The sequence below is a fragment of the Oculina patagonica genome, chromosome 7 (genome assembly GCF_052425735.1).
Source record: "Oculina patagonica isolate OP01 chromosome 7, crgOcupat, whole genome shotgun sequence".
NCBI lineage: Eukaryota > Metazoa > Cnidaria > Anthozoa > Scleractinia > Oculinidae > Oculina > Oculina patagonica.
In genome coordinates this window covers 6,847,977-6,863,935 of record NC_135764.1, presented here as the reverse complement: position 1 = coordinate 6,863,935, position 15,959 = coordinate 6,847,977, and the positions used below count along the sequence as shown (strand labels likewise).

General features: G+C 41.0%; 3 protein-coding genes across 8 annotated transcripts in view; 2 read left to right on the top strand and 1 right to left on the bottom strand.

Annotated features, from left to right (window-relative positions):
• LOC144661381 (uncharacterized) overlaps positions 1-8,799 on the top strand; it is a 45,145-nt gene extending 36,346 nt beyond the window's left edge. For 4 of the 6 annotated variants that reach the window (XM_078522121.1, XM_078522123.1, XM_078522122.1 and 1 more), the window contains 11 exons: positions 1,377-1,882; positions 2,807-2,884; positions 3,586-3,691; positions 4,290-4,472; positions 4,949-5,044; positions 5,630-5,725; positions 6,340-6,432; positions 6,578-6,673; positions 7,324-7,419; positions 7,652-7,753; positions 8,284-8,799. In XM_078522121.1, coding sequence (XP_078378247.1) covers positions 1,377-1,882; positions 2,807-2,884; positions 3,586-3,691; positions 4,290-4,472; positions 4,949-5,044; positions 5,630-5,725; positions 6,340-6,432; positions 6,578-6,673; positions 7,324-7,419; positions 7,652-7,753; positions 8,284-8,297 — 1,466 coding nt within the window. In that variant the 3' untranslated portion in view covers positions 8,298-8,799. Of the gene's footprint in view, positions 1-1,376; positions 1,883-2,806; positions 2,885-3,585; positions 3,692-4,289; positions 4,473-4,948; positions 5,045-5,629; positions 5,726-6,339; positions 6,433-6,577; positions 6,674-7,323; positions 7,420-7,651; positions 7,765-8,283 lie in introns of all 6 variants that reach the window. The other 2 variants (XM_078522125.1, XM_078522124.1) reach the window with 2 other exon arrangements.
• LOC144661404 (putative flavin-containing monoamine oxidase A) overlaps positions 1-15,959 on the top strand; it is a 137,270-nt gene that overhangs the window by 66,206 nt on the left and 55,105 nt on the right. The window lies entirely within an intron of this gene.
• LOC144661400 (flavin-containing monooxygenase 5-like) lies at positions 8,793-14,795 on the bottom strand. Its single transcript, XM_078522146.1, has 3 exons — positions 14,117-14,795; positions 12,000-12,703; positions 8,793-10,420 (listed from the first exon to the last, which is right to left on the bottom strand). The coding sequence occupies exons 1-3, from the start codon at positions 14,682-14,684 to the stop codon at positions 10,097-10,099; spliced, it is 1,596 nt and encodes a 531-aa protein (XP_078378272.1). The 5' UTR covers positions 14,685-14,795; the 3' UTR covers positions 8,793-10,096.

Here is a 15,959-nt window from a genome sequence, read left to right as displayed (position 1 = left end):
GAGTGTTCTCTTTCAAATCGGGTACTCGTCACCTTTTTTTCCACCACAATAAATTTTTTCTTTCCTTCGCTCTTCTGCTGGCCTTCTTGACTCTACCTTAACAAGGCATTTTGAGCTCACTATCCTCCAGAAAAAAACTTAAACTTATCTGTTAGGCCGCGGCGACAATGCGATACATTTTTTCTCGCCACTTTCTTGTCTCTCTAGTACGCGCAGTTCTAACGCATTAGTATATTTTTATTTTATCATCCTATCGTGCATACGGATTCATTATTCTATACCCTTAACTACAGCATTCTTTTTTCCTTCCGACGGTCCTACCCTTCTCTCCACCTTTTTCGTAATGTTGCACTGGGGATGAGGTGCACGCCGTTGTGATCAGTGACTATTTTTATTGTTGTTAGTGGCAGAATTATTTCTCCATTTTGACATAAAAAGTATGGAAATAAAGGAAACATAACTTAAGATGGCTTCATCGATTGACGCATTTACCCGGGAATTTATCCCCGTGATCATCAAATGAAGGAAAACTGAACATTCGCTCGATTCAGATCATATCTTCATACGACGTAAGCCGCTCGCTTTGGCGTCGTTCGACGACCGAACTAAATTGAACGTCATCGGACTTTATCGAACGTTCGATTTTGTTCGATTTGCATTTATTTTTTGTGAGTTCGATTTCGTTCGATGACCGAACAAAATCGAATTTAATCGTTCGATTAAGTTCGATTGCGTTCGATTGAGTTCGAAAACCGAACGTTCGATTTGATACGCCGGGGAGAAGGCTTCGTGCTTAGTGACAAAAGAAAACATTCTTCATTTTGATAATAGCGACGTTGATAAACCTTCGTAGAATCTGCCGAAGGATCTCCGACTGTTGCTGTCCAATCAAATAAGAGCACGAGCACTCCCAACTGCTCGGGGCCCGGCCATTCTATGTTAAGCTCAAAATAGAAGTTCTTCTACTGATAGTCCTGCAGGTAATATGGTAGAATTGGGGGCGAAATCGATGCTAGCTAGATCAAGACAAGTAGCTGATTTTTCTTTCGCTCTGCGTAAAGTGGTATCAGGGATATTTTCTGGTTGCCGTTCGCCTTTGGTAAAGGGCGGGAAACATGGATCGCGGGGCTTGATGGGAGATATTGGGAGTGCTACAATCCCACAACTCCGCGCGGACAGCGCTCCAACAAAGAAGCCTGGACACGAGGCAGCTCTGTTTTCAGAATGAGGCCTGGCGCTACTAAGGAATCGGTGCATAAAACTGATTTTCATATGAAAGTTTTGCTTGATTTTAAAACAATAGACAACTCACAAATGAACATGTGTGGTAAAAATAATCGCAGTTTTATTTACTTAAAATGTTACCTTTTTTTCAGGTCTAAAGGACATAACGCGACACCTTCGAGAGGAACAAAATCCACCCGTCTCTAAAACTGAGAACATTAAAGTGGAAAATGGACGAACACCGTCCATGCCAGTTTCTAAAGTTTTTCGATACTATAACTATTTCCCCGATGACTTTTCAATTCTCATTACATTTCGCGCCATGTCACTCACAAACGTATACCTTGTGGCGATGTACGATTATCGTAAATCTCTAAACTTAGGAGTAAGGATAACACCGGATTCGGTAAGCTTTGAGTTTGAGAAAAACTCTGCTTTTCACTATCGTGGATGGTCGCTGGACTTCGCTGTGAAGGTGCGCAAAGAGCAATGGCATACTTTGGGTATCAGTCTCCAAGAACGAAACGTAACGGTCTTTTGGGACTGCAAGAGGATTGGTTCCAAGAACTTGCAGGAAAAGTTTTCTCTTATTCCGGACTCTTTGGGTGAAATTTACGTTGGAAAACCACTGCTTGCGTCTTCTATCGAAAGATACGAGGTAAGTTAAAAATTGAATAGTTATAGAGGAGATTGGGGTTCCCCATTTTTTATTGGTACTACTTGCGAAATAGTTGAGTCGACCCTCTCCCAGAAATATGCCTTAGCTGAAAAAACAAAACAAATCATTTCCCCTTTAACCCCCTCCCCTCTCGTTTCAAAGTTGTAGCATATAGGTTTGAATGTGATCCAAAAATTAAGACAACCTTGATCAGGGAGAGCGGGGGAGGGGCCCGGGGGGGGGCTACTCAAAAAAGTTTTATACGGGGAGGCTCCGCCCCAAGTTCTACCCCCTTACCCTTTTATATACCATTTTGACAGAAATTGTACCCCTTTCGTATACCTTTAACTGAAAAAAGTACCCCTTTCATATACCTAAAAGACATGGCGTGGACTTGAAATAGGACGTTTTCTTGTCATTTTTATGTAGTGCTTAATGAATTAAAATATTACAACCATAAATTGCGTCCATACCCTTTCGTATACTAACCTCGTGAAATCCCTACCCTTTTATATACCTGAAGCCTGAAAAGGTACCCCTTTCGGGCGGAGCCTCCCCGTATAGGCCATTATAGGGAGTACCCCCCCCCCGGGGGGGAGGGGGCATCATTGTCTCTTTCTGCAAACGATTCTAGCTCAAATCTTAGAAAAAATCTCACAGAGAATAAACCTTAATTTGTAACTAAATAACCAACAAAGAAGAAGGGAGACAACCTAATGAGAAAACAAGCAAGTAATCAAACAAAGAAACACAAATTATTTTACTTTAAAAATAAATTAACTCACTTTAAAAATATTATTGGTTAACATTTTATTCTTAAATGACTCTATAACATTTCTATTATGTCTTTCTCTTCGTTGTGTTATCTTGGAGCAAAAGTGTATGTATTTAAAGTATTTTTCATTGGATCTCTGTGGTTTGCAGATTGAGGTGAGCGAATTGTACTTCGTTCCAGATCCCGGCGCGTCCAGAGATCAATGCGAGGCTCCAATGTTCAAACCAGTGAGTTCTTACTGAATTAAATTAAATTTCTTGTCATTCCGTAATTTTTAGCATCTTAACTCTCCATACTGTTTATCACTCATTTTTTATATAATTTCCCTTAGGAGAATTCCATTCTAAGTCAATTTTCCTGCGACAAGATTGCACGAAAAATTGTCTACTGTAACACCACCTAGAATAAACATTGTCTCACACCGTTTTTGTTTTAGCAAGTATTTTATGCAGTAGAATCAAGTTTTCACTTTACACAGCGTTTGTAGCGACGTGGCAGTAAAATTTCTGCGTTTCTTACGCTAGTGCTGATGTTAAACTGCAAGTCACGCTACGCGAATCATTTCTTAGTGTCACACGCTAATTGTATTGTGATTTGTACTTGTGTGCACAGACGTGGTGGCCTTATGGTTAGTGTGCTGGACTCCGGATCGAGCAGTCCGGTTTTTAGCCCTGACAGGGGCACTATGTTGCGTCCTTGCGCAAGATACTTTCCTCTCATAGTGCCGGCTCCCTTCACCCAGGTGTATAAATGACTACCAGCGAATTTAATGCTGGGGTGTAACCCTGCGATGGACTAGCATCTCATCCATGCCAGGGGGGGGGATACTCCTAGTCGCATTATGCTACGGAAACCGGATTAATCTCCAGCCTGATGGGCCACTAGGCTTGTATGCAGACTTTACCTAACTGTTTGGCTTACTTTGCAGCACCAAGTCAAACATGAACTTGAAGGCAGTGGTGGTGGTGCTCCTGACATTTACAACAAAGAAGGCTCCGGTACGCCAAATTATGTTGACGATCCTGAAAATGAAGGTTTGTTCAGGGACATCGTCAATTGTGCGCACTGCGTGAAAACACATTTTGTTTTCTGCAGTCATTGCCCTAGTCGTGTAGTAGGACTAGTAGGTGCCTTATAGCCAGTAATATCTCTTGCACTCAGCCAATCAATATAGAGTATTTTGCGTTGTCGTCATGATCATCAATTTACCATCATCATTGTCATCAATAGGCCCTATGCATGATAACGTCATAAGCTCAAGACTCACCACCAAGCCTCGTTTACGCGAATTATTCTCAGCCTTTTGTCACCTTCGTGCAGTTTTTAAGTGGGCATTCTTTTCAACTTTGCTGCTTTTGGAATTCGTTCGTTAAGAAATTTACAAGCTTGCACTTCGAATGCGACGCTTGGTGGTAAAACTAGCCAGTCTGACGTAAACATACAAAAGGGCTATTTGTCGTCGTCGTCATCATTATCATTGTTATCCTTCTCCTCTTCCTCGTCATCATCATATCATCATCATTATCATTACTTTTCACACCCATTGCCCAACACGGAGCTGAATAGAGAACTAATAGCGAGTGAGTCAATGCTTTCCTATCTCACGCGCATTTTGTGTTTTTTTTTCTATAGTCGAAATTTCGTGGTCCGAGTGGTCCCAATGCTCCAAAACATGCGGAAAAGGCCAGAGGAAGCGGGTGATGATGTGTGACCTGGAAAACAGCTACTCGGATGAAAACGGTATGCTGAATGAGGAGTGTCAAAAGGCTCTGCAAAATGTTGATGTGAAAGAGTGTTCTCTACAAGATTGTCCAGGTATGGAAATAGAAACGTACACCTTACTTTTACAGTGCGTCTACTTTCTAAGAAAGGGCAAAATGCTGGCTGTACCTTCCCTACCTTTAAAGGAGGCAGCGGGGCCCAGTGGTTTGGGCGCTAGTCTTGCAGTCCGGAGGTCTCGGGTTGAAATCCTCCTTCCTGCCACTAGATGGATTTGTGTTCGGTGGTCCCGAATTCAACTCCTCCACGCATTGTTTATAGCCAATTAATCGGCGTCCTGTAATTTGGTATTTTTACACGTTTCTGTTCGATTTCTAACAATTAGTAGTGCTAAAAACATTGAGACTTAATAGATTAGTGAGTTTTTTTCTGATGCTCTAGCATTCGGGGAAGGGAAGTAGCAATACTTGCAACGAAAACCGCAGTTGACGGCTTTAATTTGTATTGTTTTTAGCTTGCTTTGAATATGGTGTACCGTGTTGTCAACTAATTTTGTTTAATTTGGTTTTCAGCGCAATGTGATCGTCCGTGTTTAAACGGAGGATTTTGTATCAGCCGCAATCACTGTCGATGTCAGCCTGGTTACCATGGTGATGCCTGCGAGAGAGGTTTGTGATAACCAAGATAACAGGCTGTTAGACAACAAAGAGTAGTGTTGTAACGAGTAAAAAAAAACGCGACAAATGGAAGCTTCAGTTATTTCTTTGTCAAAAAGGTTTAAACAATGAAAATGCCATAACAAACGAATCCAAGAATATCTGTAAACCGGAAACAGAATTTGTCATGATTTACATACCTTATTGTTACTTATTTTCGCAGGACTTAATTTTCGCGAAATTAATTCTAACCAATTTCTATTGTATTTTTTATGCTAATTACGTATTTTTGGCCAAATCGCGAAAATTAAGACTCGCGAAATATACCTGTTCCATTTTCGCGAAATTAAGTGCCCGCGAAAATTAGTAACAATAAGGTAGATTTTCCTTGATTTTACTGGCGAATAAGGTCGTTCAAGAAAAAAAAAATAACTAAAAAAAATGAATCTATTCATTTAAAAGTTTGTTACGTTAAATAAAGAATGAGTGGCCGTCCTGTATAGACTTCAGAAACCCTCGCCTTCGGCTCGAATGTATAAATCCGAATATAACACTCATTCTGTTTGAGTTTGTTAACACCTTTATCATCCTTTTCAGTGCAATGCAAGATTCACTGTCGTAATGGCGGAACTTGTGTAGGGCCATACAAGTGTAGCTGTCCCCCCGGATATGGAGGAACGCAGTGTGAGAAAGGTGAAAGCGGAATACATTTGTAACAACTTATTCATTAGTGAGGCTAGGCCATGCTATTAACACTGGCCTTAAAAGTAACACCAGGTTTTGGATCTGGTTTTAGTCTAGTCCCTAACACGCGGAAGCTAGGGAAAGTTCAGAGACTGCACTATATTCAACCTGATCTTTGCTCTGGTCTTAGACTTCAAAATTGGTTTATAAGAAATTCGAGGAGATTATCTATAGTAAATAAAAGACATAAAATAAATAAAAAGAATTTAAAAATACAGTGACCTCGCCACACTTACTACATTTATAATGTTCGGTAATAGACACGTGAATATGGTTCCGAAGTATTCACAAGATACTCAAGGCCCTGAAAATCCTTGAAATTTGTCGTTTTCATTATTGATTAAATGCCTACTTTTTCTTACGAGTGTTAAAGAGTTTAGAAAAAGTAAGCGTAACTATGGCACTTTCATGACATCACATCAATTTTTTCCATAACGTGTTCTTAAAAGGTTGGATAAAGGTCTTTGAAATGTCCTTGAAGTGTTGGTCTAAGAAAAGGATGAACCCTATTTACTTTGACTACAAACAATATTTTATATAACTGTTGAATATTTTTTCTGCAGCATTGTGCAGTCCACCTTGTCAATATGGCGGACAATGTTTAAGACCAAATGTTTGTCACTGTTCTCGAGGATTCCTTGCACCGTACTGTAGACGTGAGTATCTGAACTATTCCAACGAAAAACGTTTTTAGCTATTGACTTTTAAAAAATGTTGGTTAGTTAGTTTTTTTTTTTAAATCTGCCCTTGAATGTCCTAAAGTTATCTTATTTTGACGCTCTCGACTACTCTCGTCCCCAGCCTCCTGTATCCCTCGCTGCCTGAATGGTGGCGTCTGCGTGGGACCGAACAAGTGTCGCTGCGCCAAAGGCTTCACGGGAGAATATTGCCAACAAGGTATGCGGTTTTAAAATATTGTCCATTTTAACATTGAAAATAAGACTAAGAAACTAATTGATTCTTGCAGCAAGTAGAAGAGGTTTGCAACTTTGTTTCTCATTCTGTTTCAATTCTTTTAAGTTTGGTTTTCACTAGCGACGCAAGCACAAGCGCAATCACGCAAAAAAGACAAATTTTGACCCTTGTGCTTGTTCTTGCCGCAAGCACAAGCACAAGCATCCAAATGCAATGCGCCTGTGCTTTTGCTTGAGTCGAAGCCTTTTTCACGGAGAAATAAGAGCTGCTATCCTTGCGCTTGTGCTTGCGTCGCTAATGAAAACCAGGTTTTACCTTTGCTGTGATGATTAGTTTGCTATACTTCACTTGTTATCTCAAGCGGTTTACTGATTGATGTCTACAAAAGATTCGGCAGTCCTCTAGGGACTGGGGAGGCTGTGGTTTTAACAGACCATAGCATTACAGAGCTGACAAAGGTGTACGTATAGTAGTCCCTTTGATTGGCTGTTCAGGCTCAAATAAGACCAATCAGAAACACTATACAGATCTTGACAGATCTTCGAAGTAAATCTTTTCTACGAAGCAATAGAACTACGAAGTCAGGGGTTACATGATTTTAACTGCATTTTTACCTCTTTTTTTCGTTGCAGCTGTGTGCAACCAGCCATGTATGAATGGCGGCGTATGCTACCAGCCTGACAAATGTTCTTGCCTTTATGGATGGCATGGAAAAAGTTGCGAGAAAGGTACAGTCCCCCAGAGGAACTTTCATACAATAAGAGCTACACGGATCCCAGCACAACACCCGCCCATCAACATTGTGGAATTTCTCCCCTCCGCACACACCCTAGGGGTACACTACAGGCGTTATATCATTCTAATAGCAATATGTAGCCTCGACCAAGATATCTACGATTGCTGCACTGTAAAAAAGGCTGGCACTTGATTTATTGATTGCGTTTTTTTCATCTTTTTCAGCGCGCTGTTTTCCTAACTGTCGAAATGGCGGCACGTGTATAAGACGAAACACTTGCATGTGTTCCCGGGGATATGTTGGTTATTACTGTCAGCACGGTGTTGGTGAGTATTAAGTGAGTATGAAGTACAGCTGGTCATACTGTAACACTCTATCAAGATTCTTTGTTATTTCTCGCAACTAAAACGCCTGGTTTGATTGGACTAAATGCATCGCTGACAGGCTTCAAAACACCGTAAGCCCTTGGGAAACTAGAAAAAGAACAATTTGTACATAAGCCTGTGTACAGCCGTCCCGCCCGCCCCGCTCAAAGCGGACAATATTTCTGAAAAAGCGCGAGCAGCGCAAAGGATGGCATGTCTGCAGAGCGCCAGCAGATTACGTCACATCATTAGGCAACATCTCTGCCATAAGCCTCAGACTCTGTCACTGAAGGCTCGGATTCCGCCGTTAATATAAAAGCCTATATTAAGATGTTTTGCGCTCACTCGGTTGCTGTTAAGAGAAGAAAGTGCAAATAAAAGCTAACTATGATCTTCCGCAAGCCCCGTTCGCAAGCTTTCACTTCTTCCACCACTTATGATGGTTTAGATCTGGGAACGAGGTAAAAGCTTGACTGTCTTGTTCCTTGCAGGTAAAAGGTCATGAAAACGAGGACGAGGAGGCCAGCGGAGAAGAATCAATAAAAAGACTTATTTGACAATTTCCTGAAGTTCCAAAAGTCAGGAGGAATATAGAATTATCCAGTTTAACTTATGTCTTTGTAAAAAAGAAAGGAAAACTTCAATATTTTTTGGCCTCGTAGGCTGTTCTTTTCAGCGTCTTCATCGCTTACTCGTCACGCAATCCTTCCTCCCTGCACACTGCGTGACAACGCAGAGAAAGAACAGCAAAGTTGCTGTTTTAACAACTTAAAAGTGAACGATTCGAGGCTGTTGCAGGCAAACACAGAAACATGTTTGAAATATTGTCGAAGAGGTGTAAGGTGAACACAGTCACTAAAAACTGGTTATGTCGAACAGTCACTGAAACGTCTAAAAACTAGAATGAGTTTTTTTTCTGATCTTAAAGCTCTACATAGATACTTAACCATGAGCGTTTGTACATATCGCCTGTATTTGAAGAATTTTATTAAAGGTGTTCAACACTGGCTTCAGATACATCCTCTTACTCTTCATATCTGTATGGTTATTCCCGGAAAAGAGATCAAAGTGGTTAAAATCGGAACATTTGAACAAGAGAGGATTGTAAAGAGTAAAGGTGTATTCACCTTATCCCATGTGAACATATATTTCTTCCTTACGTTATAACATTCCATTCTCTGGAGTGAAAAAACCTGAAAACTGTATTTTGTTTGGTGTCGCTTTCCAGTGCCGGATGAAAAAAAATCCCCCTCGAGCTCCTTCTCCAGCCCAACCTTTAAGAAAGGAAAGTCGCATCTTCACTTCTCAGTGTGTGGAACATACTTTTACAAGTCCTGCCGATTTTCGGCGAGGCAAAAATACAAACAAAACAAAACAAATCTGGATGGTAGACTACAAAATAGTCAATTTTCCTAGTGTCTCTAAGCAAGTCAATTAAAAGGAAAAGATGAATTAGATTAATAAACAAGTATACAGTCAACTCTCTCTGAAACGGACACCTTCGAGACTGTCCGTCTTAGAGACATGTCCGCCTTATAGAGAGTCGAGGTAACCTGACACCAGTAATATTGAGAAAATAAAGCGTAAACGACGATGAAATGTGAATGCACGTTTTTGTTTAAGTCTGTTGCTTACTAAAGCAAAACTTACAACATGGAATAAAAAATGACATTAGAAAAATTGACTTGTTAGTTCATTACAATCGATAGTTTACTGCTCCTAAAAAGTGAGCAGTACATACATGTTGCAAACTGTAACATTTCTATATGCATTCGCTTGTTCAAGCAAACGTTCTAAAAACTTAACTATACAGTTTACAAACTGGAACAAGAACAAAACAAAAACTTTACAGGAGCTATCATCGGTATGTCACAGGGATTTCGCAGATTTTTGGTCTAACTGAAACTGTTCTACAACATCTAAAGGAAATTTAAACCTTAATTTGCGGATAGAAATCAAGCTACGTCTATCAATATCTATTTTTTTTTTGAAGACGCGCGGAAACAATTTGAAAAAGTAACTCTTATTTTTCCGAGTTGCAATCCTTTTCCATCCGAGTCATTTGCAGCCAAAGATGCTTGTTAACAGTTTCAGTGCTCTAATATAGCATTTTTTAATAGAAATAGATTATTAATTCTAGGTTTCCTGCGACACAAATATAAATTTTGGCTGTTGAAAAATCTGGTAAAATCCGTGACATAGTCCCTTTAATGAGCAGAACAATTTGATACGGCGCGCAGCACTGTAATTTTAAATCACTGAATTTAACCTAATTAACTTTTAAATTACTGAATCGATACAAATTCATGCAATAAATTTCAAAAAGACAGCAACTGCCACAGCTAACAAAACCAGAAACTTAAGATAAATAGCGACTGTGCTCCCTTTGTCCTCCGTCTGCTGACAAACGCGTGTCTTTGTGGCGTAAATCACATTCCCAGGAGCATCCTCAATGGCCTTCTTGGCTCCTTTCCACGCACCAGGTCCCATGAGACGATACTGTACTGGTGTACAGGGTCCAAAAAAACACTTTAGAGCCAAGGCGGGGTCACTGAAAAGGAGCTTGTACAGGTTTGGCTTGCAACCAACTTCATGGGCTAATTCGTCAGCGTAGGGAACATAGTCAACCTGCAAGTCGATGCAGGGAGAAAAATAGGTTTTCAAGATAGGAATTGGAGATCCTTGCTTCGCTTTTCTTTTGGCAGATTATGATAATAGTATATTTGAATTGACCCCTCCCCGATTGGGGGTTTGCAGGGCCAATGTAAACAGAACAAACACCGAAACAAATATTTTAAAGAAACATAAAATTCGATAAAATGGTAAAATATCCCAACTGGCTGGAGGCAGGCCATTTGGCTATTCACAAGCGTAGCCGAAGAGTTGAAATCGGGACTGCCGAGGACAATTCAGCAAGCGGTCAGACCCGGATTTGAACCCGTCACTTCCGGATTCCAGCGCCCCATCCACTCGATCACGCTGCCTCCCCTGCCTCGTACCAGGGCGCCCTGCTCGTACCCAGTAGGCATGAATAGATTGTGCTAGTAAATTCAGCAAAAGTTGCTTCACAATATACCAAAAAGTTGCTCTAAAGTTGCTCAAATACCAAAAAGTTGCCACCAAAATTTAGAAAAGTTGCTTGCTCTCTAGAGTCGTTTTGACGTGAATTTTGCGTTTTCTTGAAATTGAAGCGCTTGCAGGTATTAGACTTGCCCCAGCGTCTATGGCAACCTCAATGGGGTCAATGTCTGAATTATTTCCATTTTCGTCCTCTAAAATTTCATCTGATTGCGATGCCATAAGTGACTCGGACTTCAGCAAATACCAAGATGGCCGTCGGCAGGCTCCATGTTGCAGCGAATAAAACCAGTTTTAATAAAATCCTTCGAAATGAAACTACCTTTTACGGTTTGGATCGGTTTTATATCAATTTGTTGCTCAAAAGTTGCCAAGGAAGGTAAAAGTTGCCCTAGGTTGCTGGTACTACAAAAAGTTGCTCAAAAAGCTAAAAGTTGCTCAAAAGTTGCCGAGCACAATCTATTTATGCCTAGTACCCAGGCGCTACCGCTTTATACGGAATCGCAAGGAACCATGGGAAGGGCGAAAGAAGCGGAGCTCCCCGCCTCCGATTACGCCTTCCCTTGACCCTTTGCGTGCTTTTTCACGCCTTCCCTTGACCCTTTGCATGCTTCGCCAAAAGCTCTCGCGGCGCCTGGGTACGAGGCAGCTGCCTCCCTAAAACAAGGGCACCCAACAGACCGTTTCGATGAATATCTGTTCGGAAGACCTATAATAGCCTACGATTTTTGCATTTAAGTGTGATGAAAATCTGGAGATTTCTCAGGGATTTCTTAAGCTCACTGAAACTTTCGTGACAAGGGAAAGTAATGCCTGTAGTTTTCGGAGAGAGAAAAATGTCGTTTTAGGTACGAAAAAAGGCCAGCTTCAATTTTCGAGAAGGCAACAGCGGCTTGTAAATTCGCGTAATAATATTTCTCTTCCTAAAATTTTCTGAAGATTGAAAGTTTAGCTGAGCGTATACGAAAAGATACACAGTTTACACTTTTCTTAGCATTTAAAAATAAGGCTTTTAAATCGCACAAAAAGGTCAATTATAACGTATACTGAAACGGTGTTCCGATACCTATTGTAAAATTTTCACGTTGGGTGCCCCTGCTAAAACGACTCAGCTGACACGTTGTGTTACCTGTATGGTGTGTCGGTTTGAAGCATAATATCTCTGTTGCATTTCTAGTCTTTTCCTCTTGATGTCTTCCATCATGGCGCTTTCTGGAGGAAGTGATTTTTTTCCACAAAACACTTGTGTTGCCCAGCGTGCCTGCAGCTCGGACAAGGGAAAAATAGCGCCACGAGGCTGTATGCAGCCAAGAACTGCAAGAGTTGGTTTGGTAAGGGTCGGGGGAAACACATATTTGTACAATTCAACCATGTTATCTGTTACAGGGATAATGGACTGATCAATAAACTTGAATCCTATCTTGTACCCCGTACAGAAGATTACTGCATCTAAATTGTCCACTTTGGAACCATCTTCGAAGACAACGCCAGTTTTGGTAAAGTGGGCGACGTTCGGTTTAACAATGACACTTCCAACAATGATGCGGTGAGGAAGCTCGTCATTAACCATTGGATGTTGACTAAGGAATGCATGTTGAGGACGTAAACCAAATGCTTCGTGATCAAATCTCCGGTTTAAAGCTTTCATCACAAGCCGGCTGCGGATTTGTTTGGGTATCAGGAATGTGAATCTCCTGTTACCCTGCTGGTCAATGGGTTGCCCACCTTTCCCCAGTCGAGATGCAATCCATGCACCCCGGCGAGTGCTGAGGAACACCTGAGGTGTGTGGCGACTGACTTCCACAGCAATGTCACCTCCAGAGTTCCCTATACCTGTACATATTAAAATAAATTCAGCAAAATATGTCAAAGTTCTCTTCTCAAACTCATTAATAACTCGTCATGTTAAAACAAAGAAAATCATAACCGTGAAGGAGGTTTGGATACCCGGTCTTAATTAGCATAGATTTTTACGGTTTTTTTTTCTCCGTTTACTCCGTTGTTTTTGTTTCGATTGACCTAGAATTTCGTCAAAAATACTCGGCCGCGCGTCATGTTTTCAACTCTCATCTCGGTGTTTGGATATCCCGATGAAACACTAGTACTGTCTCTCGTGCTTGATATATTACTTGAAACTTACTCATGTATAAAATAAGAAACATTAATCAGTAAAGAAATTATTCTACAAGACAACTGTATGACACGAGCGTCGGACAAAGAAAAAAAAAACATTAATCAGTTTGACCTTTCTCTACAGTCTTCTATTTTATCCTGTACATTTAATACTGATAAACAGAAGTGGACTATGGTCAGATAAATAGAGTGACTGTTAACATTCACAATCAACTTGAGACAGAATTTCATTACAGCCACTACTTGGATCATCAGGCAATGCTTTAATGGCATTAGCCCTGGGGTGGGGGTACTCTCTACGGGGTGGTTCCACCCGAAAGGGATACCTTTTTCTAGACTGTCCACAGCCCTCTATTTTTTCGTGTTTTTTCGATCGATGAGCGCGTGGTGAGAACGGCAAGAGAACTGGACGCCGGCGCAAAACGGAAGAAGCCTCGCTTCGTTTGCTTTTTGCGTTGAAAAATCGAGAGGCTGTGGACAGTCTAACCTTTTTCAGGCTGGAAGGATTTCAGGAGTTGGAGAATAGAATAGCGTAAGAAAAGTTATTATTTAATCAACATTAAAAAGAACTTTCAACTTATTTCGAACAGATCAGATCCACTGGTTGATTCATTTAAGTACTTTACTGGGTTATTCAAATGAAAAATGTAGACAAGAGAAACAGTATATTCCTTCTGCTAGGCTCCATTACCACCATCTTCTCGAGTGCGGTCTTTGTTCTTCCCTGAGAGTTTTCGAGGGGAAGGAGCGCGGGCTGGAATTCGGGCCTATCCTTCTGCAGGAACCTAAAAGGGGTACCATTTTCTATCAAAGGCACACAGAAGGGTTACCTTGCACTGCCAAAAATGCTGCATAAAAGGGTAAGGCTTTGGTCCTCGGGGCGAACTGCCTCCCTGTGTGAAATATTTTTAAGTACCCCCTCCCCCTAACCCCACTTTAGAGGATTGTATGACAATCCAAAACTAATTTCCCACTTAGTCCACATCCCACCCCAGCAAAAAAATCGTAATACTGCAGTAATCTGTTGATCCACTGAGGTCTCTATCAAGAGTGGGGTCCTCTGCGAAACAAGTTTAAACAGTCGGGGGTAAAACTTAAGAACATATTACCTACCCACCACCAGCACGGTTTTGTTCTCAAACAGTTTGAAGTCTTTGTAGGCGTGACTGTGCATCTTGAGCCCTGAAAACTCGTCCATTCCAGGAAAGCTGGGCCATGAAGGCTCCGAGTGATGGCCAACACACAGCATGACAGCATCGTACACTTCTTTCTTCACGTCTTCAGGATTCTCACTGTTTAGTTTTTGAAAGAGGATCTCCCATTTTCCGCTCTCTTCGAAATCGGGCGCCTTTTTGAGGTCAACCACTTTCGTTCGATATCGAATGAACTTGTACAAATCGAACGCTTCCGCGTAGAGATGAAGATATTTCATGATCCAGTGGTGATGCATGAATGGGGGATATTCCTTGGGGATTGGAAAATCCGAAAAACACATCATTTCCTTGCTGGTGTTGATCACAGTTGACCTGTAGACAGAGCTATGGCGCTCTTCTTCAGTGAAATACCACAATCCGCCGATAGTGTCTTCTTGTTCGAAACACACCGGTTCCAATCCTTCTTCTTTGCAGCATTTTATACAAGTAAGGCCGCTAGCTCCAGCTCCGATAATTGCTACTCTCATCTTGAAAAAGAGAACTGAACAAAACTGTCTCTGACACCCTCCGAATCGATTTATAACATTTAAAGAAACTGCAGATATGTTGCGGAGGAAAGATCGCGTGACGAACCAAAGAAAGCATGTTGCGAAAACACTTATTGGATAAATCATTAACTAAAGTTGCACGGAACAACGTCGGCCCCCATTCTTGTCCCCAGAGTCCACGATGACCAGAAGGATCGTGGGCTCTGGGGACGAGAATGAACGTCGACAACAAATTAAATCCAAGCAAGTTAATTCCATTCTTTTAAAATATACTGTTTCTCAGTAACTGTCTGCTTTTTATGAATTTAAACAGCTATTTATCATATTTACTCGCTGTGAAATACACGGACCACACTGTCACGCAGTTTCAATCTATAAAACGAAGTTCTGCTTTAAAAAAATCGAAGATTTGCTAAAGAAAGCACGCGACGAAAACGAAGTCTGCGGGTATCCACAGAGAGGCTCAAATTTAGGGCTGAGCGATGTAATAAAATAAAAATGAAAATATTTGAACTTTGTTTAAGAACGTTCATATGTACAGCTCAAAAGAAGGGTACTTTACGAAGTACTAGCCTTGCAAACAATTTGCTTTTACAGTCAACTCTTGGTCTCTTGAACGGACACCTCTGAAAGACGGGCACTTGGTGTTCGTCCCGTCCCTGCCGTTTTTCAGTCATTTTACTGTAACTTAACTTCCTATACGACGGACACCTTTCTAAGAGAGAGTTGACGGAATCCCATTTCTCGTACCCTTGGTTTCTCAAAACTCCAGATACTGAATGGGATTTGGAAAATCAGGAAAATAATAGGTCGGGAATAGGTATTTTATACCCCCCTCCCCCGCCCCTCTTTTCAGGATCCTAGACCAGAAGACAAAATTGTGTCTATGCATGATTTTGTCATGCAACTTGTAAAAAGACAAAAATCGTTAACGATAGCAGGTGAAAGTAATCGACATCGACTCATAAATCAACCTTTATCGATTTTAATTCAATTCAATTCAATTCTTTTATTTGCCATTCATCTATTACAACAGTGTGATATATAATAAATAACATTTAGAGTGGCAGGAGATCCCAACGAAGCGACATTGGTTTTACGAGAAGGTTTATTGTCAAACGTGAATGTAATGGTCCAAAAACACAGGTGGAAGTACTTTTGTTACCCCGAAATCCTAAATGGCTACGAGAAAGGGTATAAACACTTAACAGGTCCGCTTACATTCGCTATAGTTGTCAATAGAAGTAAACAACA

What these genes read in the sequence shown, in the direction of transcription:
- LOC144661400 (XM_078522146.1), bottom strand. Translation starts at nt 14,684, where the DNA reads ATGAGAGTAGCAATTATCGGAGCTGGAGCTAGCGGCCTTACTTGTATA. An exon ending in CAAAACCGTGCTGGTGGTGG is followed by an intron (nt 12,704 to 14,116) that starts GTAGGTAATATG and finishes TAATATGTACAG; the next exon opens with GTATAGGGAACTCTGGAGGT. An exon ending in CAAACCGACACACCATACAG is followed by an intron (nt 10,421 to 11,999) that starts GTAACACAACGT and finishes ATCGACTTGCAG; the next exon opens with GTTGACTATGTTCCCTACGC.